This window comes from Aspergillus oryzae, chromosome 2 (genome assembly GCF_000184455.2).
Source record: "Aspergillus oryzae RIB40 DNA, chromosome 2".
Classification (NCBI taxonomy): Eukaryota; Fungi; Ascomycota; class Eurotiomycetes; order Eurotiales; family Aspergillaceae; genus Aspergillus; species Aspergillus oryzae.
In genome coordinates, this window is record NC_036436.1 from 5,702,829 (window position 1) to 5,729,411 (window position 26,583).

Sequence of the window (26,583 nt, forward strand, 5' to 3'; positions counted from 1 at the left end):
TGAAGCCTTTCGGGGAAAATTCATTCGATTGTAGATTTAATGTGGTCACGTCATGTCACGGCCGCTCTGTCTACACAAGTGCTAATGGACATTTACCATTTTAGTTTCTACATGTATACGAGATATTATTGAGTTGTGTTGTATGTGCTTTAAATTCAATGTCTGTATTTTATGTTACTGGTTTTCATGGCGAAAATATTGAGCTAGTCCTGCTTAACAGTTGTGTAGAATGGATTGATATGCTATCCAATCACTGCCAACGGATGATATCATGCTTGTTTCAAGCTTTTTCCGTTTATTCTAAAAAGAGTATATTTTTAAAATGGCAATTGCTAAACAAAAGTACCGTAAACATCTTCGTAACATTGGTCCATGTCAGGGCAACTGTACGGCAAGTCAGTCAAGAGGAGCTTATACAACAGGACGAGAGACCTACTAGACGGGATCCTGCCCGAAAATTATATGCCACATATACTCCATGACCCGTCCACTGACGTCGTCTGGTAATTCGGTCTCCATAAGCCATTTGTGATACCGCACATAACTGCTTAATGGGCGCTGTAGCACCTGCGTTCTCGACACCGCAAACTGCGCGCAGCATGGGGTCGCGATGACCTCTGGGACATCGGTATTGTTGAAGAACGTCTTCCAGGCTTCAGGGAATACTTGCTCCGGCAGGTGCTCTTCGTCGCTTAATCCACGAAATGGACGGATCTCGTCAGGACAGCCCGGATTGGGGTTACAGCGCAGGTTGGCGTAACCGTTGCGCTGGACGAAATCGGTCTGCAACATCCGGACAGTACGTACATTGCTGTGGTCGGAGAATTCCGTGTGCCAGGCTTTTGGATAGCCATCCCGGTGGCTATGGAGGAAGACGATGGTGGAGGGAAGGTCATCATAATTGTCGATTATGTATTGCAGGTAGACATTGGCTTCTTTCCCTTTGTTCTTGGCTACATGGAGGGGTGCTTCTGGGTCATCCACTGCATAGATCGCGTGCAGCCAGCTGTGTTGATACGTTAGCCCAGCTGGCTATACATCCAGAGTATATGTCTTACGTGGGCAACTCCTTTCCTACCCAGTCCGTATCATCCTCTTTCGTCTTCCCAACAACAATAACGCGATCGATTGCTGTTATCTTGATCTTGGGGTGTTCAGGATTGTTAGACGACCCGGCTCCCCTATGCCGTGAGGGCGTCAGGTCAGTAATACTTGGTCGCCTTCTTCTAGTGGTTAGGGTATTTTGGGAAGTGGTGGGAGTTGGTATAGGCGTTGTGTATCCCAATTTGACCCCATTGTGCCAACGAGATACTTGGTGAACCTCCAAGGACGGGTTGCTGAAGCGTTTCGCGAGCCACACAATGGAGCAAAGCAGCAGAACCGCGATGCTAAGACGCTCGATTTGGCGCATCCTGAGCTCGATTTAGGCCTCGTTCATTGCGACTCGATCTAAGTGCAAGTAGCTGTTCAGCTAGAATTCAAGTGTCCAGTCGCCGGGTGCCATGACAATGATTAAGTGAATGCGCTTCTGGTGAAAGTGGGAGCAGGGACCATAGTCCTTTGTCAAGGGTTGAGAATTAGTGATTCATGCTTTCTTACCGACACCCAATGAAGTGCACGGAGTAAATTCTGGATAGCCCCAGCGTACCATTTGCAGGAGCACTTTTCCGAGCACGAGACTGGTGATGTAACATTGAGTCGAGAAGTGTAGTTAAGGGGAATTACCACTTGGGACCGTGGCTAGACCTCGAAGAATTTTACATTCCGAATATCACAACATAGAGAGGCGGCATGTATACTAAACTCAAGCAGAAAGACCCAATCTCTGCTTAACGATCTTCACGATCTCCCTCCATTCCATCATCCCGCCGGACCCCACATCACCACACGCCAGCGATTTCTCAATGGGCCGGAGGACTTCAAACCAGCCTTGCTCATTCCCATCGACTTCTTTAATACCCCAATCTTCTTGCAGTACGCGGATCTGTTGCGCTGTCACAGGATGCATCCACATCGCTGTATTCATCGCGGGCGCGACAAGTATCCGTTTCTTTCTCCCATCAATCAACCCGGTCGTGTCCCATGCGCGTACAACGCTCGTAAGTAGATTGTCAGACATCCCGTGGACCACTTTCGCCAGTGAATTCGCGCTCAGTGGAGCGATAACTAGTAAATGAGCCCATCTACGGAGGGTGATGTGTAGTATGTCTGATCCTCGAGTCCAGGGCTGGGTCCATTCATCCTCGTCATGGAGGACCGAGTCGACGTTAGGAAGCGAAGAGAGTGATTCTACCGAAGGTTGTTCCTCAGATTGAGCATGAAGGAACTCAGCGGCAGCTTTGGTGAGAATCACCCGAATTGAGATATTCGGATGGTCTGCGAACGCCGCAATGATGAGCGGCAGCTTTATTGTGGCAACAGACCCCGTTGCAGCCAGAAGTAAATGTACCTTGCCATCGTTGAGTGACGCGGCAATCTCTGCTGCTGGTGACTTTTCTGTTGCCATGATACTGGAATGCGTACTGTGCAAGTCTAGTCGGGAGAAGGTTGATGTAATCGGTAAGCTACCGGGATGGTTATATATTTCTAATCCAATCCTGTAGGTCTGCGCTAGCGGCTATTGTGCAGAGTTAACTATAGAAAATCATGTTTGACTCGAGATGCTCTCCCAGAAAGAATAAGTTTAATTTACGTCCTTTCATTCTCTTAAGTCATCTATACTTAGTAAAACTGTTGAATAACTTACGTTAACAATAAGTTTGCTGGCCTGCGATGGAGTATGATCCATGAAATAACTTCATATAGCCGAGAATAGTAGAATTCTACTTAACACTGGGTTATATAGCCAAAACATGAAGCGCTCTTCAACAAGTGGCCGGGCTAGCTCAATCGGTAGAGCGTGAGACTCTTAGTCATCACGGTATCTCAAGGTTGCGGGTTCGACCCCCGCGTTCGGCTTCTCTTTTTGCTTTTTGTTTTTCTCGATGGTAAAGCAAAGCTATCTTAGCCCTGTTTGCCACTCATCGTCTTAGCAAAATACTCGATTTCTTTAAACCGTTGGTGTTTAGATCGATTGAAGTTTCCCCAATCTTGCTGTCACTGGGATTCCTTTTAGACTTCGTTCATTCTGTTCATATGACTGCAATCAACCTATACCATGATTTTGTAGGAAGGCGATATCGATGAAACAACGAAGAGCCCGCGACACAGCGGGCATCATATAAACTCACCTACCATTATGCCTAGAGGGAAAATAAGAGAGTGTATCTGAAGAGGGTAAGGATAAGGGAGGCTAAGAGGGGGATCGATTCACGCACCTGCTGTCTGTGATAGTGGATGACAGTTACATATGAACATGTCGCTTTAGGTGTGTCATATGTAATCTAAGCTAGGTCTGTTTTATGTTGGCATGGGATTGGTACTTGAGGGTAATATCTTATATATCTCCGTCAGGTCCAACCAAATGGATATGGCCTGCCACTTGGCTTATCCACGGGAGAATTTTGTATTTCTCTTATCATTTCCGGACTCAGAGACCACTCTTTCAATCGGTGTTCATCCCAAAATAAGAATCCCCATTTGCGTAATGGGTTACTGAGATCTCTCCAAAGCTCTATGGATGCATCTTCATGCGGGGAATTTATTAAACACCACGTCCAAGCCAAATTGGGACTATTCCAGTCCGCATCTGATAGGAAGGTCTTGCCATCCGTACCTTCATCACCGAAGTCCCAGCCATACTCGTACTGAGGAATTGTATCTAGAGCATCAACTATAAAGTACACTGCACGGCTCAAAGTGCCACGGAGTATGGCCTTCTGTTTGAGCAAACGTTCTTCCCGGCAGGTTATGCTAGACACGTGTATCGAGTGATAGAGAAACCCCAGCCCCAGGGAAACGTAATTCTCTCTGTGTTCATCATCGATCTCTAGACCAACCAAGTTAGCACCATCACATTTTAGATTCCTCCTAGTCGGAGTTTATACCATGGTCATAAAGATGAGATAATGGTTCTTCATTCTCACCGGGAAAGAGCTCACACCAATCATCAAATTCAGTCGCCCCCGGCAGTTCTTCATATACGCGAAAGATATACATCGCGGCACATCGGATTTCTTCCATTTCCCATGGTGTGAACAAACTGAGGAAGAGATTCCATTGGTCATCAGAGTTGACATATATATCGCTAAGCCGATCTTGCTCTTCAAACCATGGAAGCCCCCGGGTACTGAATAAGAGCCGGTAAATTTCTAGCCGGTAGAGAGCTCGCTGCATCCGAAATGTTTCTGGTGGTGATAATGCAACATTCTCCTCCTTTGGCTTTTGCGTATCTGGCCTAAGCTCGAGGAATGAGTGGACCATCTCTTTTAAGATGAACTCCACCATAGTATGAAGTCGAGCCATTTCAATTAGATCATCTTCCGTCAAAGAGGCAAATGATTGATAAACGTCCAACTCCTGATCTAGGTGTTCATAGGCAGAATAGGAGTATGGGGGTGCCAGCATTGAACGCAGGGGAATGTATTTGCTCAGAAACTCATCAGCTGCCTCTAGAGCAGCCTTTGGGGCTTTGCATCTTTCCTGCCACCCGCGTAAGGCGATCAACGCAGCGACCGCATCGACCATGACAGGTAGTTGGAGGCATCTTTCAAGGACAGTTGATAGTAGTTGTTTTCGCTGTGATAGATACAACGCGTGGAAGGAGGGAGAGGCATGAACTACAGCATTCAAGGAGGCAAGATCTGTGATTGCATATAAAATGGCAGTTTTGATCTCTGCAGGCAAGGCCTCTAGCGTGACGGATTCCATTTTCAGAGAGTTGGGATCAAAGCATCTCGAAAACGAGAGGAAGACGTAATTTAGGTGACATTTAAGCGCCAAGCCCCGCTCTTTGAAACGCCGCTCGAGACTTACTTGACTCTGGAAGGATCTAGCTCTTTGAATTGAATGTCGTGCTACGACCAAATCTTATGCGGAGCGGCAGCCGCTGCAAGGTCCCGCCGACACAAGCTATGGTTTGCTTATCCTGGCCAATTTCATGTGTACCTGTTGCATGGCTTCAGGGATCATCAGTAGCACCAGTGACTCACTACATACAAGCACTGTAATGTTCGAGAGGGCTGCAAGGGCAAGCTCAGTGTCCATGACAAATTAGACTCTCACTTGTGTTGCCTTAAACGAGTCCAGGCGGCTTTGTTTGCTGGTCTATGGACCATAATGAATATTAGCTTAAGCCCCTTTTATTGAATGAAGAGCTTTAATTAGGATACCAACTAGTTTGCTAGGAGCGCCTGTGGCCAATACCAAAACTATCTCCCGGCGCGTTGACAAATACCATCATCAAGGGCAGCGACAACGTCTAGACTCATCATGTCAGCAGGATAGAGCATATTGTACTTTTTTTTTTGGCAGTGGGATGCCTATATACATCCCCTCAAACCCTACTCTCCTCTCTATACTTACAAACTCAAGCCGAGTATCTTTCATAAACACTTGACTCCTATAGATATAGCAACCCAACCTCTCTTTTATGTGCACATAATGCCACGCTGGACGAAACGCCAAGAGCGTGACTACGATGCCTACAATAATCGTGATATCGAGAATGGAGAGCATTCAAAAGCGTATAGCGACCAGTGCGAGAAGGCCAGAAATGCAACCAAAAAGGACTGGAATGTACGATGATCCTATTACCAGAACCACGAAGATCAATCCTGCGAGACACGAGCAATTGGTGGTCCCAGCTGCTAAATGGAATAGGTCCGCTGAGGCGTAAGTTGGCCGTGCTGCTACTTCGTTTCTTTTCAAAACTGTCCATCTGTTCTTACTTTGCCATCCACATTTCGTGTTAGGCTTAGCTTACTGACTGATCAATGCTCCTTTAGGCATTATCGTGCACGGCAGGGGTTTCTAGACAAATATCACCCTCCGAATCCTTACCATAGTGAAAGATCACTTCAAACCCACATAGACCGAATTGATGAAGTTAGCTCAACCTGGCGTAAAGCAAGAGAAGCCTGGAGTACCCATGCTTTGTATGGGTATGGATGATAATCTTTATTTCTTCAGCTAGAAACAGGAACATAGCTAACCAGCTGTGAAAACAGACCTCATGCGGCATTCCAACAAGAGTGGATGTAAGAGGAGAGGAGGCAGAAGAGGGAAGCCAATGAAAGACGTGAGACACAGGCGCGTGCAAAAGGCGAAAGACGTAGGCGTTGAATGGTGCTCATAGTGTTCCCCACATGTAGGTACTTGCCTTTGACGCACATAAATCAGTCTGGGTCAAGAGCAATGCTGCCAGAAGTTGCCTGCCAAGAGGAGATGATGCTGTGCTGAGTGTGCTGCTGGCAGCAACTTAGTCTCCGTCCTGTCTTACTTGCTGGCTGTGACCTTTTGACAATCGTATGTTGATTTCTTAGAGGAGATGCCACTGTTATTACTGTACCTACATCTTTGCATCGATTACATGTTTTGTATGCTATATGTTTTTGTTTGTTTGTGCATTCCCCCCCCCCCCCCCCCGTTTTGATATTGCTTGCTTTGGTCCATCCGTGTTTTGCTTTGCTTTTTGACCCTCTTTACTGTTTTTAATATATAGTTTTCGGTAAGCCCAATAGATGCTTCTCGATACGTCTTCCTCTTCGTGCTCCCCCTTTCCAGTAGTGAAAGGAGATCAACCATTGAAGCTCCGTGGACCCTGCAGTACTTACCTAGGATGTAGGCGTGAGAATTTCACTCACCCTGTGTGGGCAACTATTTACAGCTTATTCCGAGGAATACACCAGCTTGCTTATATGTATTACTCCGTCTTACTTCGTCGTTTACCCATGATGTATCCTCGTTGGAATGAACGTAGGATAGTCTAGACTCCATGGCCGATTGAGCTTGAGTGCGTCCAATCAGAAGTGGGGAAGCTAATTATATTATAAACTATTAGGCTCTAATTGATAGTTCGATAAAATGATATATAGCGCACATAATTGAAGATTATCGCGCCTCTGTCAGGTGGTGGATTAACATGAGGTACTTGCTTACTGCCAACAGAGGGCAAGGCTGAGCCCCGCTATGATGAGCAAGTCCCACCGAGCTTACTCCTTCAGGTGCTCCCGCATTATGAGGCAGTTTCTTTCTTCTGATATCAATACTCTTGCTAACAAGAGAGGACCGAAGCAAACGGGCCGCAACATGGACCCGTCTCGCCCTCAGCATAGCAACAGCTGTCCTTCAATTTGTCAATTTTAGCACCAAACGGCTCAGTGGATCTCGCGAGATATACTATTCAACAACTGGGACCACGGAAGAAAATGTAACGCTTACACTGGTGGCCAAAGAGATAGAAGCTTGGTCTTCCAAGTTACGGTCCTCTAGCACCCTCGGTGCAACAAGATCGGAAGAGAACTCTCTACACAGACTGGCAGCAGAATGTGGGGCATTATCAAAAGAACTCCTCCATCTTATTCGGAGGAGTATTCCAAACGACCCGAAATCGAAACGTGCGGTTTTGCGGGCAGTTTTCACTGACAGACTGCATGAAAAGGAAAAGCGTCAATTGTTGGATAGATTGAAGGAATGTCGGCATCAGTTAACCGTACAGCTAGAGACTCTGGACAGGTTAAACCCCACTTACCTTCGTCTCATCTGACGATAAAATTTAACATTTTCGTGATATAGATCGGAGCTCAAACAACTCTTCCAGAGCCTAGCTGAAGAAAGCTTTGAGGGCTTTGCTTCACTACAAAGCTGGACAGCTTGCATGCTGATCTCAAGTCTTCAGTTAGCTCCGATGTCAGTGCACTCCTACAAGAGTGATTGAATGTACCTAGCCAAGCACTTGCGGAAACCCGCATCCCAATCAATGGCTTCGAGAAGGAACAGGAGTCTTCCACATATCTGGAAAGCTCGGATCTGGAAAGTCCACTTTGATGAAGTTTCTGTCTACCCATAAGCACACTATAAATGGGCTTGAGCAATGGGCTGAAAGGAAGCGCTTAGTGCTTGTACGGTTCTTTTTTTGGAGGCCAGGGGTGGAAGCAGAAAAGACAATGGATGGCCTTTTGTATGGTATTGTGCACGATACTCTGAAACAATGCCCGGAATTCACACCAATTGTCTTCCCGGAACAATGGGAAGAGTCTATCAGAAGCGATTGGAGAGTCCCGTTGCAGTTTCGATTTTCTCAAAAGGATATCCGTGTGGCTTTAAACACTCTCTTGCACAATAAGGAGCTCTATGAGAAGTACCGGCTCTGTTTCTTTGTTGATGGTCTTGATGAATGCTTGGAAACCTGTCAACAAGATTACCATGATATGGTGAACTTGCTCCTGGGCTGGGTCGATGTGGCCCCGCTTGATCTGAAGCTTTGCATCTCGTCTAGGAACTATGAAATATTCCGCACTGCTTTCGAGGACGAGAAGCGACTTAAGCTCCACGAATTGACTCGACACGACATTGAGAATTTTGTCATCCATCGACTGAAGGGATTCGAGATATGCAGCTACATCAAGTCAGCGGCTCAGGCCAAGCAAAAGTTAGTAAACGAGATAGTTGATAGAGCTGATGGAGTCCTGTGTGTCGCTCTGGTTCTGAAGTCATTAAGAGGGTCTCTAAAATACGACAATAAACTCGAACATCTGTTGAGAAGAATACAGAGGATGCCACGGGAAATAGAGTACTGATTGAACACTTGCTTACCTGGGCCAATCCACTTGACCGTATTTCAGTGTATCGAACATTTGCGGTGGTTGGAAAGTTGGCCGAGCTGGGAATGACACCAATGACTCTCCTCAGATACAGCTTCTTGTCTGACTATGAGATGAACACCATGTTTGCTATGCACGCTGAGCTGAGTGGTTGCGAGTTAATTGAGTCTGACATGAAAACTCGTAAAACTCAGGCCCGAGCAAGACTTAATGATCAATCGAGAGGCCTTATTGAGATAAAACCCTTACCTTACAGAGGACATTTGCTTACGAAACCCCTCGATATTGAGCATGTCACCTTCATCCACCGCTCAGTATTTGATTCTCTACAGACGTATCACATATTGGATATCATGGAAGCATGCGAAGGGCTCGATATTGTTGACGCTATGAGCCAGATTGTTCTCGCCGAGATCAAGTTCTTCGGCTTGTACTCTTTCCACTCCACCAGGCTCCGCTGGAATCTTTTGAAGAAATTGCCACCATTACTGGGATACTGCCAGAAAGAAGCTCGAGATGCTTCAATATTCCGTTTCTTTGATGAGCTTGATCATGCAGTCCTCTGCATCCAAGGACTCAGTCCCCTCCAAGACCAGCAAAACCAACTCCCGGTCTATATCAGTGGAACGGGCCACTTCACTCCTTCTGCATGCTACTTCTCGGTCTTTCACTGGGTCATCTATACGCAATATGTCGGATATTTGCGTTATAAGATCCTCCAATATTCAAGGTTGGTCCTCGACAAATTCCAGTTCACACATATCCTGGCATGCATTATCGAATCGATATATGATACTGGCAATGTCGAATTACTGCGCGTAGTAGAGCCATACCTGGAAGGCTTTGCCCAGGGTCAACACATGGAGATTACTTACATCAAGGGATGGTCCCAAACCAATATTTTGAACACTGCCCTCCTAGCAGCCCTAAAATGGCTCGCTGATTTGAGCCCCGCCGACAAGACACTATACGCAACCCTGTTAGAGAGCCTCCTGGGTTCGAGTACTGGCATTCCTTGGGCTATCCAAGCGGTTACTTCATATCCACGACACAATACTGCAACTCTACAATGACAATTCATCGATCGCGGGTATACAAGAGTTATATAAGGGTTGAACATCAAGAGACAGTGCAATATCTCATGGAGACAAATAAAGGCCTCAGTGTCTCTCTTCATGAGCTTGTCAACTTCTGGGAACTGGAAAATGCGTCCAGGTTAAGGCAATTGCTGGGCCCAAAGCCTGAGATCCCAGAAATGGACCCTTCAAGAAAGCTTGACCTCTTGAGGCAAAGTCCGAGGTTGTACCGTAATCGCTTCGGGCTCATTGCTGGAATCGTACAGCTACCCTGGTACATCAGTCAATACGTCGCTTAATATCTTACGCCGAGGTGGTTCAAGTCTCGACGAGCCTCGTTGGGGATGCAGAAGAGTTAGGGCATGGTTGACGGAGGAGGTTTATAGGATAATATCTGGTTTGTGGATGTTGTATTTCTCTCACAGGTTTATTTTGACATATTGAGATGGGTATATATGGACAAGCATATGGCGAGCTTTATCTTTGTTGAATTCTTGTTTGAGCACATTACTTTCATTTCTCATATTATGCATCTTAATCAGTTGCCGGCAACATCAGACAGCATTATAACATAACGACCATAAGTCATCCATCACAAAACCACAAACTGACTTCCTTCACGAAACCCATTAACCATTTTCAGACCTCACCACCAAACTCTAGGCCTTATTCTCCGTAACATCAGAAGTAACCCCATCAGCTCCACCCTTCCGCTTCTTAGTGATGGTAAAACCACCGACAAGCAGGAACAGCGCCTCCAAACCAAAGATAACAGCCAGAGTAACCATGGCACCAATAACACCCGCCACAGGTCTAGACACACCACCACCACCACTCTTCAACGTGGCACCGGCGGAATCGGATCCCGAGCCATCAGAATTATACGACGCACACTTACCATCCGTGTTTCCACAAACCTTACACCACTCCTCCGTATCGGTGACGGCAATCTTCTTCGTCTCCTCGACGAACTTCGACCACGGGATCGTGGCACTCGACTGGCCGTACAGGGGGAACTCCTTGGGCGCATCGTTGGACCCGGTAATGGTACCGTTGTGGAAGACAAAACGCACATTAATCTCCGATGCATCGGGGAATCCATCTGCAGTGGAATCGGTAACCAGCTCCCAGGACATGGACGACGCATAGTCCGGGATACCGGTGAAATTGACATCAGCGGCGGGGAGCTGCGCAAGCCCGAAGTAAGAGAGGAAGGTTCCGTAGGAACCGAACTGGATGTTGAGTTTGGTTGCACCCTTGGAGGTGATGGTTTCGTTGAGACCCTGGAGCATTTCGCCGGCGAGTTGGGAGCCTGCAATTGCACGGACGGTGTCGGAGGTGTTGTAGGCGAGGTTGTATTGTTCGATATTGGCGAGGAGGAAGAGTTGCTCTAGTTGTTCGGTTGTGGGGGTGTTGGTTGTGTTGTGGATGCTGGCGACGTTGAGGTAGTCGTAGATGGTGTAGGCTTGTTTGAAGCTCATTTTGTCCTTTGCGAAGGCGCCGTCTAGCATGGACGAGAGGGACTGGTAGAAGTCCTTGGTGCTGTCGAAGAGGTCGTTGTACAGCGTCGAGCTGTAGTAGCTGTTACTGCTGACTTTGGCGTTGTTGCAGCCTGTTGCGTCCTGTAGCCAGGTGTTGTCTTCGCTGTTTGTGCCCGTGGAGACCAGGCTGAGCGGGATGAGCTGGTAGCCGCCCAACGGGGAGGTGATGGTCGTGCCGTTGGCTAGGGTCTCGTTTGCTGAGGACCCTACCGGGGGGTAGATGCCTTGCAAGAAGGCTACGCCGGAGTTCTGGAGGACGGCGTCTGACGGTGAGGACGCGGTGACTTGCTTCAGGTTCACGATGTTGGAGCTGATGCCCTCGATCTGCAGCGAGGAGCTGGCGTCGATGTACCGGTCGTGGTAGTAGCTGCCGGCTTGGTAGACCTCGCTGTATCCGAGGTCGGTGAGCCGTGTGTTTCCTAGCACTTTGGGCGTGCGGTCTCCATGGCGGGCGAAGATGTATGCGCCTAGGACTCTCTCTGCGGCAGCGAGGTCCAAGGCCGTCAAGGCCAGTAGGAGGCTGGTGGGCTGGATGGAAGACCGCATTGTTGGTATGTGATTCCTTACGACTTACTACCTCGTAGTAGCCTGAATCTTGTAGTAGCAATTTGGGGGTAGGTGCTTCTGGAGGGAAGTGAAGGAGCGGGGTGGGGGACCAGTGGTTCTTTATTATACTCGTTAGGGTCTTCACATCCACCATAGAGAAGGTTCTGTGATCATTATGACCCCTGCACTGACGGAGGGGTCGTATCGAGTGAAAAACTTAACCATGCCATTTCCCCTCTTTTGATATACCCTGAATGGGCAAGTTTCTACGGCGGTCAATGCCGAATGAACCTGTAATGGTGCCGGGATTGGAGGAAGGTGTTGACTGGTCTGTCGGAGGGAAAGAAGCACTAGTAGTTCCTAGCTTAGGTCCTCCGACTGGACAAACAGGGTAACATATGGGAGTGGGGCATACGGAAAATTATTAGCTAATTGACAGTTCTATTGCTTGAAGATAATGGGCCATTGGATTAACGTGCAGAAAGTGGAGTGAGGTGTCGGCTTTGACTTCCAGGGTCTCGACAAGTCGTTATCGGAGTATATCGGCCAAGTCCGCGGTGCCAAGATCAGCCTTAGATACTCGGAGACGGTCTATCAGGTCTCCGCGGGGATTCTTCTTTGTTTTTCCTGTTGATCCTTTAGTGTCATGAGTCATACAAAGAGTTGCCATTACTGATAAGATTCCATCGTTACTGATCAGGATCAGATAAGCCCTCTTTTCTGGGTCATTTGTTTTTACCAAGGTAGTTGGAGGTAAACTAGGGCTTGTTGTGACACGGGGCCAATACTAAGTAGGCCCGAGAGTCATCTAGGCCGACCCCTCAATTCTCCAGGACTATTGACCAGTCCCTGTTGCTCCGCAGATAGGGCCGTCATGCAGCTAATTTAGCATTGACCGTGTGATGGTGATGATTTTTGCCATCAGGCCAATACGAGTTTAAACTCAGAGATGTCACCTTCGCTTAACTTTCTCATCGTTTCAGCGCAAAATTAGCTGGTTGGTTGTAACTAAGGACGGATGCAGATGCCAAATTCCAAAACCCTCCCAAACTCCGACATGAACACATCACAAGAGTAGTTTTGATGACATGTGGTGTGGTGTGAAAATGCAATAAGTAACAGGAACATAACGAAGCTAACTCGCCATGGAAACGCCCTTATCCCCCATAAGCTCGCATCCATTTCGTACAACTCCAACCAGACCACCGGTTTGGATGGCTTCAGAGCCTCCGCCGGCAAGTCGGAATTCTATTTCAGCGAGTCCTTCCAGCCAGGTGATTCTCGTTTGTGCAGGGACTTCTAACTGCTGCAGTTGTTCACCCAGAGCCGCAAGGATATCAGCCAAGGCCAAGCCTTTGTTGGATTTCAAGGTATTCACGGTGCTGAGGCATGAAGTGACGTCGCTAGTAGCAAGAAGAGTAGTCATAATCTCTTGAATGTCAGCGGGGTGCGGTGCGGCTATGCAGTCATAAATCGTTCCATTTGTGATCAGTTCCGGCTCGGGACGGGGTTGGTCTTTCGGTGCATTCTTGACAGGGAGCGGTATGCCTATATAACATTAGAATTCGGTGCGCAGAATTGTTTTGGTTGCACTTACTGCTTGCATGGCAGGCTTGTAGCACGTTCAGGGCGCGACGCATGTCGCCCTTACTTAATTTGACCAAGCTGTCCACGGCCTCTGGCTGGATTTTTACCTCTTCCTTCTCAATGACCAGGTCGACTAGTGACCTGATGTCCTGCTCCTTCAATGGGCTAAAGCGGAACCGGGTGCAACGGGACAGCAGAGCGGGCGATAGTTTATGGGTATAATTGGCAATAATGCAGAATCTCGTGTTGGCGGTATATTTCTCCATAATCCGACGGAGGGCCATTTGCGCGGTCGCAGTCATGGCGTCTGCTTCGTCAAGGATGATCAACTTGTACGATGCGAGTGACGATCCACCAGAGGTCGGTTGGGGGGCCATGGAGAAGATCTGTTTCGTGCCTATACTATGTCAGTTTATTGCCGAATGGAGTGGTTCCCTTCCGGGGCACAAACTTGCAAAGGTCTTAATCTGTTCTCGGACAACGTCAATGCCTCGGTCGTCACTAGCATTCAGTTCGAGCACCATCTGGCGCATGTTTTTGCTCCCGTATATCCGCCTTGCGAGCGCAAGGATTGTAGAGGTTTTGCCAGTTCCCGGAGGCCCATATAGAAGAAGATGCGGTAGTCGCTATTGCAGAGATTAGTGAGGTGGCAACGGTCATGGATTCTCGGCGCATACATTCGCATCGACGAATCTGTTAATCGTGGCTAAGATGTCTTGGTGACCGGAGACGTCGTCAAGAGTGTTTGGTCGGTACTTCTCAACCCTAGAACGAATCAGGGAGATAGTTCTTATGATATGACTTTGAAATTGATGCCTACCATGGCAGATTATCTTGAGCCTCAACAGGCAGGTCTGACGCAACTCTCTTAGCTTTCCCACTGGTATTATCGGAATTGAATTGAATGCTCTTGGACGGAGCATCTACGTCCATTTCATCTTCGTGATCGGACATTTTCCCGGGATAGATTCACTAGAGACTTTAGTTGGGTCTTCAGGGGATTAAAATAAATATTATCACGTAAATAGAAGACGATATGAAATTTGCAAAGCTGCTGGCTGAAGCAAGACGCGTCAAAACACACCCGCGCGTAAAGAGGTTCGGCGCCGGAAAATCATTTCATTGCTTCAGGAGCTCAGCCCTATAGGTGATGACATGCACCTCCCGCCGTCTGGCAGCACCGCCATCAACGACCTTCGACGCTACTTCTTACTCCAACAATCCTCGATAGACAGGCGCTAAAGGGGATTGATTATATCATTATATTATTCACAATGCCGGTGAGTGGTTTGCAGCAATTAATTCGACGACACCCCGATGTTCCCTTATCTAACACAGTCTAGGCATACCACTCCGTCTTCCTCCAGGATCAGGGTATCCCCGTAATAGGTACGCCGCTACACCCCTCCTGATACGCCTTTCAGCAAACTGCGACACCATACCAGGCATACACAGCTACAATATCTCTCGAACTGACTCCATATTCTCCTCTCCGATAGGCAACTTTCCTGTCCTTCCCCTCCGCACCCGCACTCGCGGCCCCGCATACACTCTCCCCCCACTACCGCCCAATGTCCCCGACACCGAAATCGCCGTCGACAGCGAGTCGTACGACTGTGTAGACGAGATCCTGTCCCTCTTCCGCGCCAATGTCTTGTTCCGGAACTTCGAGATCAACGGCCCCGCCGACCGTATGCTCATCTACGGCACCTTGTTTATCAGCGAGTGTCTCGGGAAGGTCAGGCCGAACATGACCGCTCTTGAGGCTGGCAAGGTACACAGCCGGATGCGCTACACACTTGTGGTTATTGAGATTTTGCGACGGAAACACTGACTGCGATATGCATTGCTAGGCCCTTAACAACGTTGCGCTCGATAACTTTGCCATCCCCGGCGATGCGTCCTTCCCCCTTAACCAAGCTTTCGAGCCGCCCCGCGATCGTCAGGATGCTGAGACACTGAGAGCGTATAGTTACCTTGCTCTTTTGCTCAGGTGGATCGGAGACTAATATGTTGCGCTATAGATACCTCTCCCAGGTACGACAGGAGATTGCTATCCGTCTACATGCCAGGTTATACCCCGGTGGTGTTGGTCCTTCGAAGGTAAGGGATATCCTGTATTTGGCATGAGGTCGTAAGGTCGGTTGCTAATATGTGTGCTCCAGTGGTGGTTGAGTTTTGCGAAGAGAAAGTTCATGGGAAAGAGCTTCTAGGGTGATGCGTTTTCTTTTGTTTGGTCACTATTCAGCGTACAAAGCGTATGAAAGCAACCTTTCAAGAATTTCCGATTTCATTTTCTGAAAACTATATTGTATCCGAAATATGATATATCTAGATATGGATTGCTTATTCTTGTTAAGGTTGTCATATTCAAGTGCACTGCGTAGTAGATGAGCCTTGTGTATGGTGTACTTGTATTGGTATATCTTTATGCGGTATGCCGCATGCTATGGCGTACTTTTATAATCATGGCTGTCCAGAAACATTCTAGTCTACATGGTAACAATGCAAAATCCTATGACTTCATCTCAACATCTACACCACTGCCGCTATCGACTGCGGTGGTAGGTGTCTCCTGAGTCACGACCTTTCTCTTTTTCCGGCTTAGGTTGCCCGCGGCCTGGATAGTTTGTTGGGTGGGGATTACTCGGACAGCGTGGAATATATAGCCCTCAGCGCCACCGCGCATAGACATTAGGGGGTGCGTACGTCCGGGAAGCACCTGCCAGGGACGTACCCGGGAGTTCTGGAGTGTGGGCGCCAGCAACAGGGTGGGATCAAGGTAGAATTCAGCCATCAGTTCCGAAAGATCAGAATCTTGGAGCTCGGTTTCATTTGCGTCGGGTTGGTCGCTTGACTGCTGTAGCTTTTGTTCTCTTAATTGTTGTCTTCGGTTTATAAATGCTGTTTTCTTCGCTGTCGAGTAGAGATCCGATAATTCGGTCAAGGGCTCGATTGATGGAGAGTAGACTGCGACATGGGCCGAGCCCGCTAATAATGGAACTGCATATTTCAGCACACTGGAGGGATCCATGACGGTTGCGACGATGAGTCCGTCGAATTCTCCAGCCCGGGCTTCGTTAACGACGCTCTGGACTCGCGTCCACCTGTTGCGCTTTCGGTAATAAGCGCCCCGCTTGTTGGATTTCATGGTATATAGCTCGGACTCGGGAATTATCTCGGGCTCTTCGGAGTAGATCGGATCCGCATTAGGGTCCAACAGTTGCAGCCAGGAGATGGTCTTTAGGTGTTTGTGAAGAGGGTGTGTCTCGTCTGGATTATCTTGGCTATAACCGAAGTATTTCAGGAGAGAGAGGTTCGGTTGCTTGTTCGGATGAAGGACAGTTATGCTATTGCCGGACGCGGACATATGAGCTGGGCGAGCTGGGCGATGAGTGGAAGACTCGGTGGGTGGCTGTTCATCATCATGCGCCTGTTCTGCTTCGTTCTTCTTGGGTTCGTCGGATGACCCCTGCTCCTCATACTCATCACCGTCATGTGGGTACAAGATTCCCATCCTCTCGGCCATCGCTGCGACTACCAAGCCTCCCGTATCATCGACAACAAGGTAGCGACCATTAGGCTTGGCCGCAATAGCCTCATCGAGAGAAGCGTCTCCACCATGGTGTACATTTCCCCAGCAGCCCAAGAGCCCGACCATTTCATCGCGCAACTCCATAATCCTCGCTGCGCCCTGGTCCTCCATCATATGATTCGTAAGAATGCTAACATCCAACGGAAGAACCGTGAACCGCTTCATATATTTTCTGCGCTTCCGTAGCATGTATTTAGCGAGCGAGAAACTTGTCTTCTGATCCAGAGTCTGATGAGACTCTAGAAGCTTCGAGATAATCTCCCTTCCAGCACCGCCAGACTCCTTCTTTAACGCCTCAATCTCCTCCCATGTCAGTTTTTGAGTTGATGCGTCGTCGACGATCTCGCGATTTGTGCGCATCGGAGTTCCATCTTCGTTTGTGTCGAGCTCTTCGCCATCTCCCTCTCCCTCTGCGATCAATGTTTCGGCATGCAGCTCGGCTGCGGGAATAATACGTAGACAGCTGCCATCTTTTTCGTCTGCGTCATCAAGAATCTCGAAGGTCAGATAGAACGGTCGACCGATGATCTGGTTTGCGGGGAAGCTTCCGAATTTTCCCAGGAAGACTGTTCTAATTCATTCGGTCAGTACGCCACCATTTTCTGTATAACAAAAATAAAGGACACCCATAGAATTAGGTAAGCATTGTACACATACGAGTCAGGCTCAATCTTCTGAATCTTCGTGAACTCGGAGGGAAGCCGCAATGCGACGAATTGGTTGGGTCGGACGTAAGAGTGCATCGTGTCGGACACGCAGTAGGAATTATAAAAAATAAGCAAGGAAGGGTATTAGATCATGATCTCCAGTAGCACAAAATTATACTAGAATGGACCATAAAAATTCTCCGCAAAGTTAAGAAACCGCGTACGACATGCGCGGGTGTCCCAATGCTCTTTTTACTTTTTTTGCGATAGCGCACGGACCATATGATATTATCTACTCTTTATTCGGATCAGAGGTTATTCCGTCCGATGGCTAACGGTGTTCGTGCGTGGCGGTTGATCCCCGGTGGCTTGGCATGCAACATAAGCATACAGCATACTGTTTTCTTGGGCTATACCAGGTGGATCGTTGAATCATTCACTAGGAGTGCCATAGTCGTGGAAAGTACCTCTTTGTTCTCTTATAATGGTGATGTACTCACCAAGTTGGAGACTTCATTCCTTGAGACGAGGGAAAATCTATGAAGTCTTCATATCGGATTCGTCATTCGTCAAGACTGTCAACTGTTACTAGGAGCGAAGCCGAGACCGCTAAACCTCTGCGTTATAAATAGTGTATAATAATGAGTCAGGTCATATTCGATACGTCGCTAACTTTATGGCAGCCGTTTAAAGGCCCCATCGGCGACTGAACTGATCCAACGAAGCATTCAGTTGCCTACCCGTCTCCCACAGCCAGATTTTATACTTCCAACCCGCATTGTCATGGATATGCTTCAATGCTGCCCGAGTTATATAGACACAGCTCGGGGGGCAACAGGTCAATCAGGTGCGGAGCTATCTTCTCATGTGTATTGTTGATATCAATCACCATCTTAGCGGCTGTGTCCAAGGTATCGTAAGACTTCCGCCTCCACTCCTCCAACCCTGAAGATGAGGACTGGGCAGATAGACTCAAATTGTGCCAATGCAGTGTGAAAATGGCCCTATAATATCAATATCTAACAACGTAGAAGATGAAGAGCTTGCTCACCTAATAGCAATTGCAATAGTCCCACAGAAAACGCCCTAGACATCCTGACATTGTTCCAATAGAAGCCCTAGCACGACTTACAACGAAGTATCAAGTTATCAAGTTGATTTGATTGTGTATTCATATTCGTGTCTTCGGTAGCATTTAAAACTTGGTCCAAGAGCCATATTGCTGGGGCAGAGTACCCAAGGCCTTTCATTTCTATCGATGCTACGGCTGCTTGAGACTGCGACATGTTGTCATCTTGTCAATGTCCTCTGATGTTGCTAGTTGGGAATGGCTTAAGATATCAATCGCAAAAGGCTGATCTCATGCTGATAGCTTGCACAAGAACAACCTTTAGCTGGTTGGCAAGAAAAACGTTATGAAAGAAGGGTCAGTACCGTTCCATGACAATGATCCCTGACCATATATTAATCGTTTCGTCTTCCTTCGTATAATTATGTAAATATATCAGCCACTCATAATAGAGACCCGCCACATACCCCATCCGCGCACAGCCATTGACAGATAGGAATGCATCATCTGGCTTCCCGTGTGCATACTCATATAGCGCTAAAAGAGCGCTAGCTTAAATTAATTGAACAGTAGAAGGAAGCACTGCTTGGACCTGGGTGAAGAATAACTTGGCGGTAATGTAAAGGGACTCCCGGCTAATACGTTGCTGTTTTTGTGGTAGTATCTCAGGATGTTATGTCACTAGGCATATACTGAGCAGAAGAACTGAGAAGCTTGCTGGAGGGGGAGGCGCCGACATGGATGAGATAGTCATGAAAGCGTTTGCGACATATAATAGGGAGATAACGATGGATGCCCTGAGAATAATGCGCACTGATATCGTCGACAAACTGATTTGTCATTTGAATACTTCGACGGGTCTGCAGATATAAGGTTGTGTCTATTGCTGTCGGATTCATCAGGGGCCCCAGAGAGATGACATCCAATGGCGTGTCATTGGAGACAGTGTCCATAGAACGTATTGTTGGGTTGATGTATTTTAGCTCCGCATTTTTCCTCAGGGGAACTGTGTTGTTTCCTAGGAGACGGTTCTTTGGGCAGCTGTGAAACATATTGGCAATCCAGGCCTTTCTGATTTTGATCATTGGCTTGAATTGCCACGGTATCTTATGTACCCATATGACTTACCTAGTACATTAACTGCAGGATGAAACCTGTACCTTATCACACCGTTTTTTTACGCTTCTTACAAGTCACTCACACGAGTGGTGCATGTTCTTTTGTCACCATCTCGGACTGCCCAGGTTATAGACCGTCTGCTCTCTACAGCTGCGCTGTTTTGAGCTGCAGGGCAAAGGGATTCTTCGACAAGCATGTCCACCATCTTATGTCAGACTATGCAAAGAAATCGATGCCAATATTATTCAGCTTTCTCCTCAAAGCGACAGAAAAGGCCTAGTGGCGGCCAACAGCTGACAGTCGGTCGCCGCTAAACCATACACAGCTTTTATGTGGGTTTCTATCGTTTTGGATCGGACCTTATGCTGAACATCGACCAATAAATGGCTAGACACTCTCGGCCCATAAGTATAACTACTTGATCATTTCTTTCAGGTCGATAAGAGTTTGAGTAGGATACTATACCAAAATCTATCTACTTACCACCATGTTTCAATTTCGGGGCACCACATATCCAGCATTCGATATTGATACAATATGTATACGGAGCAAAATAAGTCTGATATACGACCGGAAGGTGGCCTTCGAGGTTGGTTAGTCGTTGGGGGCTCGTTTCTTGCTTTATTTTGTACAGTTGGCTTTTTGAATGCGTATATTACACTCTACTATCCCAATATTGATATAACATCAGCAGAATCGGTGTCTTTCAAATGTACTATGAGCAAAACAGTCTCGAGACATTAGGCTTGCGGTTTGGTAGCTTCCAAATGATAATTGGCGTTAGATCAAGTTCCTCCTCTCGTTCATATATGTCGCTTAGACTAACGGCATATCAGCTGTCTCACGGGGTTGTCTATCATGGGCGCCATGTTAAACCGTCAAGGGAACACCGACTTCTCCGGGCTGCAACTCTTTGGTGGGATAACATGCGTGCTGAGAGCATCTGCAATTGCAGCGACAGTTATCTGCTAGGTAATTTGCACCAGAGCAGAAAGATCTGATACAAAACGGCTATGCAGATATCGCCAGAAGATTTTGAGTACCGGTCAACCTTTATCTAAGCTGTAACTCTAAGCAAAGCTCGTCCTGTATCCTTCAATAACCTAGCAAGGGTAGTATGTTTTAGGTTTCTTTATTTAATTCCTGGTGAGGGGCAACGCAAAATTTTCAGCTTTGGATCTCGACTCGATCACTCATTATACAGCATAACAAACGCTGTGTGGCGATAAGATTAAACATAAAAATTCATATTGCTCTCTGTGTCCAGTACTAATTCAAGAGAAAAAAAGCATGTAGGATCGACCAGTGGCTAAAGAGGCGGGTGGATCATGTGGTGGTTGTGGCTGAGCTAATACGTAATGTGGGGTTGACGATACTAATACGGTCGAAAACAAGGGATTCCTTGATTTTAGGCAGTAAGAAGGCTTGCTGATCGGTAATTAGTGTAAGTATGGAGGGACGTTCCGACCCAAAGACTGGCCACCGGAAATTCGCCTTCTTATCCACTCAATGCCCCATAATTAAGTTGACGACTACTACGGAGTAGTTTATCCGGAAATCTGGGTGCCTGTTATCAACATCTATCTATTGTGAATTGCCCTCCTCGGACCCTGTCAGGAACGCTTTGAAGAGGCTGTATGGGACAAAGTCATGGCATTTATTGTCTGACGGACATCTTCCAAAGCAAAAGTGTCTATTGGACCCCAGCCTTATTTTGAGCCACCGTTACGTATGCTCACGAAATAGCTTTGAGCCACGTCTCACTGTCCGATCAATCATTCGCGCATGAGGGAAGCGAGATTCACTAACTCGTACCCTTTGTCATACACCTTTGATTGGTCGCTCTTAGCGTGCTCACCTTGCATTCATTTAAAGGCGCTGCCTTGAGTTAATATACGTCTGCCTTCATGGTCTTGCGCAAACGGGCTCCGCCACACCTGTACAGTCTCAACAAGGGTAATGCTCGTGCTGAACCTCGTTCCGCAATTTCACAGATCTCCCCTACCTCCAAATCCGTGTCGTCTTCCTCCCCGAAACGCTTGACCCGACCGAGACGAGCTCAAAGCTCTCCACAACCCCATCGGCTTCCCTCTCAAGAATCAGTATATTCTCCAGATCTTAATACGTCACCTGCATTTGATTTAATGCCCTTGGAGCAAGCTCAGAGGTCTCCAGTTCGATCCTCACCGAGCGAAAGCATGAACCCATGGGCGGATGAACTGGTGGAGCGACCCGGCCAGAAACATCAGGGATATAACGGTTCGGGGCAATCGGTCGCTGATAGTGCTCCACCAGCCGAGAGTGCGGAGAATCGAAGGGAAGGTCGTGTGCCGTCTATTCTTGTTGCTGGCACCCAAAGGAGGATGGCCGCAAACGAATGGCAGCAGAACGGAGACGTCAACGACGCTCCTGACTGGGAACACGTAGGAAACTCCCCGGCTCCGCTGCAGTCCAACAATCCATTCTTGAAGGCACGACAACCCGAACAAAATCCATGGGACGATAGAAGCCCTCGCCCCTTCTCAGAAGCAACATCTGCATCACATGATAGTGCAAATGCACGTTTGGGACAAGGTCCGATTGGTCTCTCCATTTATCTGATGCACAATTTCCGCGAGCGCAACGCTAACGCACGACAGATGAAGGTTATATTCCAATGACAGCACGCTTATCGCTTTTTGACCCGCCATCAGAGTCTCCATGGGCTGGAGAACGCTCTGCAGTGCCCCCACCGACCCTGCACGAAAGCCAGTACCCTGCGCAAGATCCGTCACACCCTCCTCAGTCAGCAGCTGGGTTTACGAACGCTCAGTCTCCTTTCCAACCGCCTCAGACGACACCTTGTGATAATCCAAATGCATATCCTCCACAATTGCATCAGCAAGGGAAACAAGCAAACCTATCACCATGGAATGAAATAGGTACTCCTGCTACTGTTTCTACTGCAAATACTGGGTCTTCACATGCTCTCATTGACCTCAATGAGGCATCGGATGCACATATACAAACGAACCAGCGTACGGCGGCATCATCTGTGTATTCCGATATGAACGGGGGTCAGCCACATCCAATGCCATCAGAGAACAGCCAGCTAGGCCCTGCTCCACCTCTTCCTGAACGCTCAAATATTTCACAGCCTGGTCAACCGATTTCTGGTACTCCAGTCTCCGAAGCTGAAGCACAGAATCAGCATGAACAGAGATCTGAAACTTATTCGATCAGGCATGTCAATTGGACTGACGCCACAGGAAAGCTGCGCGACTGCCCGATTCTCGCTCAAAATAAAAATGGACCATGCCCATTGCTAGCGCTTGTTAATGCTCTCGTGCTGCGCTCAAGCCCCGATTCTCAGCCTCCTATAGTCAGAGCGCTACAAACACGAGAACAGATATCTCTTGGTTTGTTGATCGAAGCTTTATTCGACGAGTTAACAACATGCTTGGGGCCAGACGACGAGCTTCCAGACATCGAAGCCCTGAGTAGATTCTTGACTATGCTCCATACGGGCATGAATGTCAATCCACGACTCACACTGGTAGGAATTCTGTTGCAATCAGCATATTTTCCAATACTGACAAGGAAGTAGGGATCTAGCGATTCGGTGGGCACGTTTTTAGAAACTAGTGATATTAAGTTTTATGGCACTTTCGGTGTCCCGCTGCTACACGGTTGGGTCGCTGAGCCGTCTACAGAAGCGGATGGGGCGTTGACACGTGTGGCACAATTTTATGAAGACATCCAACTTCTTCCCTTTCGCAAACAAGAACTTGAGGATCGGGTATTTCGAGGCGGGTCACTCACCCCAGAGGAAGAGCAAAGCATGAAAGATATTCAAATCATTCAGCATTTTACGGAGATCGAGAATGCCACCCAGCTCAGCACATTCGGGATTCAACACTTGACAGAAAAGCTGCCGCCAGGGTCACTATCGATTCTATTCCGTAATGACCACTTCTCCACCCTCTATAAACACTCTCAGAACCATCAGCTTTTCACACTAGTCACTGACGCTGGATACTCCCATCGGGCGGAAATCGTATGGGAATCTCTCGTTGATGTCAATGGATCTCAGTCCGGCTTCTTTGCGGGTGATTTCCGCCCTGTCAGCCATACCTCGACCGGAGCCTCCGATCCATCCGGTCCAAGGACGTCCAGCAATACTAGACATTCTGGAGTCTCCTCGGCAGTCTCACATGAGCAGCAGGGCAGAGCATTGTCTCCACAGGAGCAGGCTGATGCAGATTATGCTTACGCCTTGTCCCTTCAACTACAGGAGGAAGAGCAGCAAGCCAGTGGCAGGACTCCCCGTGACCGTAATCAGCGAGCTTCCGTTCCGTACTATCCTCAAGGGTCCTCCGAGGGACCAGCTCCTGCTCGCCACCGCTCTACAGGCCATCGTCCTTCACATCAACCTAGACGACACTCGCCGTCTCGGGACGCTGATGACGTTCCGCCACCTTCTTATGAGCAGGTAGCCAATAATGCGGCCTATCAGTCACCTCCACGAAGTTCCAACAACAGAGCTGCGCCTTATGTGGCTCCTTATCAGATAGCCCAGTTCGGAAGACGACCGCCAGGTGTGCCTATAGCAATCGGACCATCGGATCGCCCTAAAGATCGAAATAAAGATTGTATTGTCATGTGAACCCACCAGGAGTTCTACCGCTACCGGTGCTAGTTTGACGATATGTTTGATGACGAAACGAAACGATACTGGTGTATGAACCTATGTACTTTATATAGACACGAATCGGGAAGGGCAGCCGTATCTTTTTCTGCATTGTTCAAGAAGGCGAGATATGACTCGCCTGGTCGTGTTAGGGCAACAGGGCGCTTTTCCTTTTTGATGGAGCGGGTTTACCGGCTAATCGTATATGGATTTATCTTTTGTTGTAGATCCCTACTACAATTGTTAGGAGGGTTTATATAGCGACGATAGTGTCTATGCATTTAGGCTGTTTCTATAACATTCCGGAATATAGGTCATTTCCGACGGGGGAGAATTTCTCTCATCTGTTATGATTACACGGAGGAACTTTGGCCTAGCATGTGACATAGCACGTATGCTGGACTGGTTCATCCAAAATCCTCCCATCTCCCCATTCTGTTCCGGACAGAACCATCCACCATAGGGCTCGATATCGGCAAATGTTCGAATGACGCAAGAGAGTTCTCTTATTCCCGCATTCTGGCATTGCAGAACCCCCCTGCGCCTGCAGCGTCTCGGCACCGACGCATCCATCTCTGATATCTGAGACAAGTTCCCGGCACGTTTGTTTAATAAAAGGCTGCGGTGGGCCCACCGACAGAAGCTGTCATGGGTCACCTAATTGGAGGAAGATACATTGCCTCCTTTTCTTGAATTTCTTCATGTTTCATTAATACTCTTAGACCCTGGTTCCTGGCTTGTCGTCCGCGTCGATGAATGGTCAGGTATCGGAAATTATTCAGCGGGTATTTATTCCGTGGGGATTCCGAAGTCTGAGCGTATGGAGTATAGACTTATTATCCGGACTTTTTGAGCCGTCGGGAAAACGGACGAGAACACCAACGGGCTTTTTCCATACCATATTGGAGTGTATTACTTGATTGCGATGGTGTGCTAGTAATTGACCAGCTATTTTTGAGGACATTTGTCTGGACATCGTCCCACGCAGTCCTATCACATCTGGCGAGATGCATGCAAGGCGCCTCCAGACAGCATCTATAGCAAGAGACTTCTGGGTTTCATCCTTTGGGGGGCGCTCGAATCAGCTAATCTGTTAAGAACCACTGTTAATCAAATCCAAATGCCCCTAATGCATGGTGACTGGTGTCATGTTCACCAACACCTGTTGGCCAGGTTCTACTTTTCATCGGGGTTCCCGACTTGACTTTAGTATATAAACAATCAGTTTTCCCTCCATGCTCTAACCGCACAGGCTTTGGGTCACCTCTGATTGTCATAATGCAACCATTACGGCTTTTGGCTCTCACAGCCATTCTTAAGGGCGCCTGGGCCCTCAGTGCCAATTGTACAGGGTCCTTTGACGCCATCTCGGCCTCTGATTTCGTCGCAAATATCAATCCAGGGTGGAATTTGGGAAACAGTCTCGATGCTACTCCCAATGAAGATTCTTGGAATAACCCCACTGTTCAAGAATCGACCTTTGACTATGTCAAGGCAGCTGGTTTTAAAAGTGTTCGCCTTCCAGGTGCGTCCATACATAGCCCCTCCTCTTCTGAGAGACTATTCACTTATATGCTGACAATACCACTAGTTACTTGGACACATCACTTCACTAGTGAATCTCCTGACTGGACCGTTGATCCTAAATGGCTGCAGAGAGTTTCTGATGTTATTGACATGATCACGTCTCGTGGTCTGTACACTATTGTCAATGTCCATCACGGTAAGCCATCCAAGTACGCCTATAAACATGGCCTAGTCAGTGGCTAACCATTAAGATTCCTGGGAATGGGCGGATGTCACTAAATCTGATGCAAACATCACCCAAATTGAACAGAAATTTGAGAAACTTTGGTATCAGATTGGTACTAAGTTGGCTTGCAAGTCAAGCATGGTCGCTTTCGAAACCATCAATGAACCACCTTGCAATACTGCTGAAGATGGTGCCAAGATCAATAAATTCAATGAAATTTTCCTCAGAGCAATCAATCGTGCCGGGGGCTTCAATGCAAAGCGAGTCGTCAACCTGGTA

General features: G+C 47.8%; 10 protein-coding genes and 1 non-coding gene across 11 annotated transcripts; 5 read left to right on the forward strand and 6 right to left on the reverse strand.

Moving 5' to 3' along the window:
- Nucleotides 1-435: 435 nt before the first annotated feature.
- Nucleotides 436-1,411, reverse strand: AO090003001331 (DUF3431 domain-containing protein; the record flags this gene model as incomplete). The annotated part of the gene is made up of 2 exons (XM_001820342.3): nt 436-1,006; nt 1,059-1,411. 2 exons carry the CDS (start codon nt 1,409-1,411, stop codon nt 436-438), a joined length of 924 nt encoding a protein of 307 aa, XP_001820394.3.
- Nucleotides 1,412-1,804: 393 nt separating this feature from the next.
- On the reverse strand, nt 1,805-2,506 carry AO090003001332 (putative flavoprotein; the record flags this gene model as incomplete). The annotated part of the gene is made up of 1 exon (XM_023235277.1): nt 1,805-2,506. The coding sequence occupies one exon, from the start codon at nt 2,504-2,506 to the stop codon at nt 1,805-1,807; it is 702 nt and encodes a 233-aa protein (XP_023090311.1).
- A 368-nt stretch (nt 2,507-2,874) lies between these two features.
- On the forward strand, nt 2,875-2,958 carry AO090003t00017. The gene has a single exon. It is a non-coding gene; the product is annotated as a tRNA-Lys (tRNA).
- A 1,011-nt stretch (nt 2,959-3,969) lies between these two features.
- On the reverse strand, nt 3,970-4,809 carry AO090003001333 (uncharacterized protein; the record flags this gene model as incomplete). Its single annotated transcript, XM_001820344.1, has 1 exon — nt 3,970-4,809. The coding sequence occupies one exon, from the start codon at nt 4,807-4,809 to the stop codon at nt 3,970-3,972; it is 840 nt and encodes a 279-aa protein (XP_001820396.1).
- A 3,116-nt stretch (nt 4,810-7,925) lies between these two features.
- Nucleotides 7,926-9,775, forward strand: AO090003001335 (uncharacterized protein; the record flags this gene model as incomplete). Its single annotated transcript, XM_023235278.1, has 2 exons — nt 7,926-8,569; nt 8,671-9,775. The coding sequence occupies 2 exons, from the start codon at nt 7,926-7,928 to the stop codon at nt 9,773-9,775; spliced, it is 1,749 nt and encodes a 582-aa protein (XP_023090312.1).
- Nucleotides 9,776-10,437: 662 nt separating this feature from the next.
- AO090003001336 (uncharacterized protein) lies at nt 10,438-11,865 on the reverse strand (the record flags this gene model as incomplete). The annotated part of the gene is made up of 1 exon (XM_001820346.1): nt 10,438-11,865. One exon carries the CDS (start codon nt 11,863-11,865, stop codon nt 10,438-10,440), a length of 1,428 nt encoding a protein of 475 aa, XP_001820398.1.
- A 1,135-nt stretch (nt 11,866-13,000) lies between these two features.
- Nucleotides 13,001-14,406, reverse strand: AO090003001337 (replication factor C subunit 3; the record flags this gene model as incomplete). The annotated part of the gene is made up of 5 exons (XM_001820347.3): nt 13,001-13,413; nt 13,463-13,849; nt 13,904-14,078; nt 14,130-14,217; nt 14,273-14,406. The coding sequence occupies 5 exons, from the start codon at nt 14,404-14,406 to the stop codon at nt 13,001-13,003; spliced, it is 1,197 nt and encodes a 398-aa protein (XP_001820399.1).
- Nucleotides 14,407-14,726: 320 nt separating this feature from the next.
- AO090003001338 (actin-related protein 2/3 complex subunit 3) lies at nt 14,727-15,665 on the forward strand (the record flags this gene model as incomplete). Its single annotated transcript, XM_001820348.3, has 6 exons — nt 14,727-14,732; nt 14,796-14,841; nt 14,952-15,226; nt 15,306-15,418; nt 15,477-15,555; nt 15,618-15,665. The coding sequence occupies 6 exons, from the start codon at nt 14,727-14,729 to the stop codon at nt 15,663-15,665; spliced, it is 567 nt and encodes a 188-aa protein (XP_001820400.1).
- Nucleotides 15,666-15,967: 302 nt separating this feature from the next.
- trm6 (tRNA 1-methyladenosine methyltransferase subunit GCD10) lies at nt 15,968-17,790 on the reverse strand (the record flags this gene model as incomplete). The annotated part of the gene is made up of 2 exons (XM_001820349.3): nt 15,968-17,618; nt 17,705-17,790. 2 exons carry the CDS (start codon nt 17,788-17,790, stop codon nt 15,968-15,970), a joined length of 1,737 nt encoding a protein of 578 aa, XP_001820401.1.
- A 4,748-nt stretch (nt 17,791-22,538) lies between these two features.
- On the forward strand, nt 22,539-24,527 carry AO090003001340 (uncharacterized protein; the record flags this gene model as incomplete). Its single annotated transcript, XM_001820350.3, has 2 exons — nt 22,539-23,417; nt 23,469-24,527. The coding sequence occupies 2 exons, from the start codon at nt 22,539-22,541 to the stop codon at nt 24,525-24,527; spliced, it is 1,938 nt and encodes a 645-aa protein (XP_001820402.3).
- Nucleotides 24,528-25,829: 1,302 nt separating this feature from the next.
- Nucleotides 25,830-26,321, forward strand: AO090003001341 (glycoside hydrolase family 5 protein; the record flags this gene model as incomplete). The annotated part of the gene is made up of 2 exons (XM_001820352.3): nt 25,830-26,076; nt 26,143-26,321. The coding sequence occupies 2 exons, from the start codon at nt 25,830-25,832 to the stop codon at nt 26,319-26,321; spliced, it is 426 nt and encodes a 141-aa protein (XP_001820404.3).
- Between the last annotated feature and the right edge of the window lie 262 nt (nt 26,322-26,583).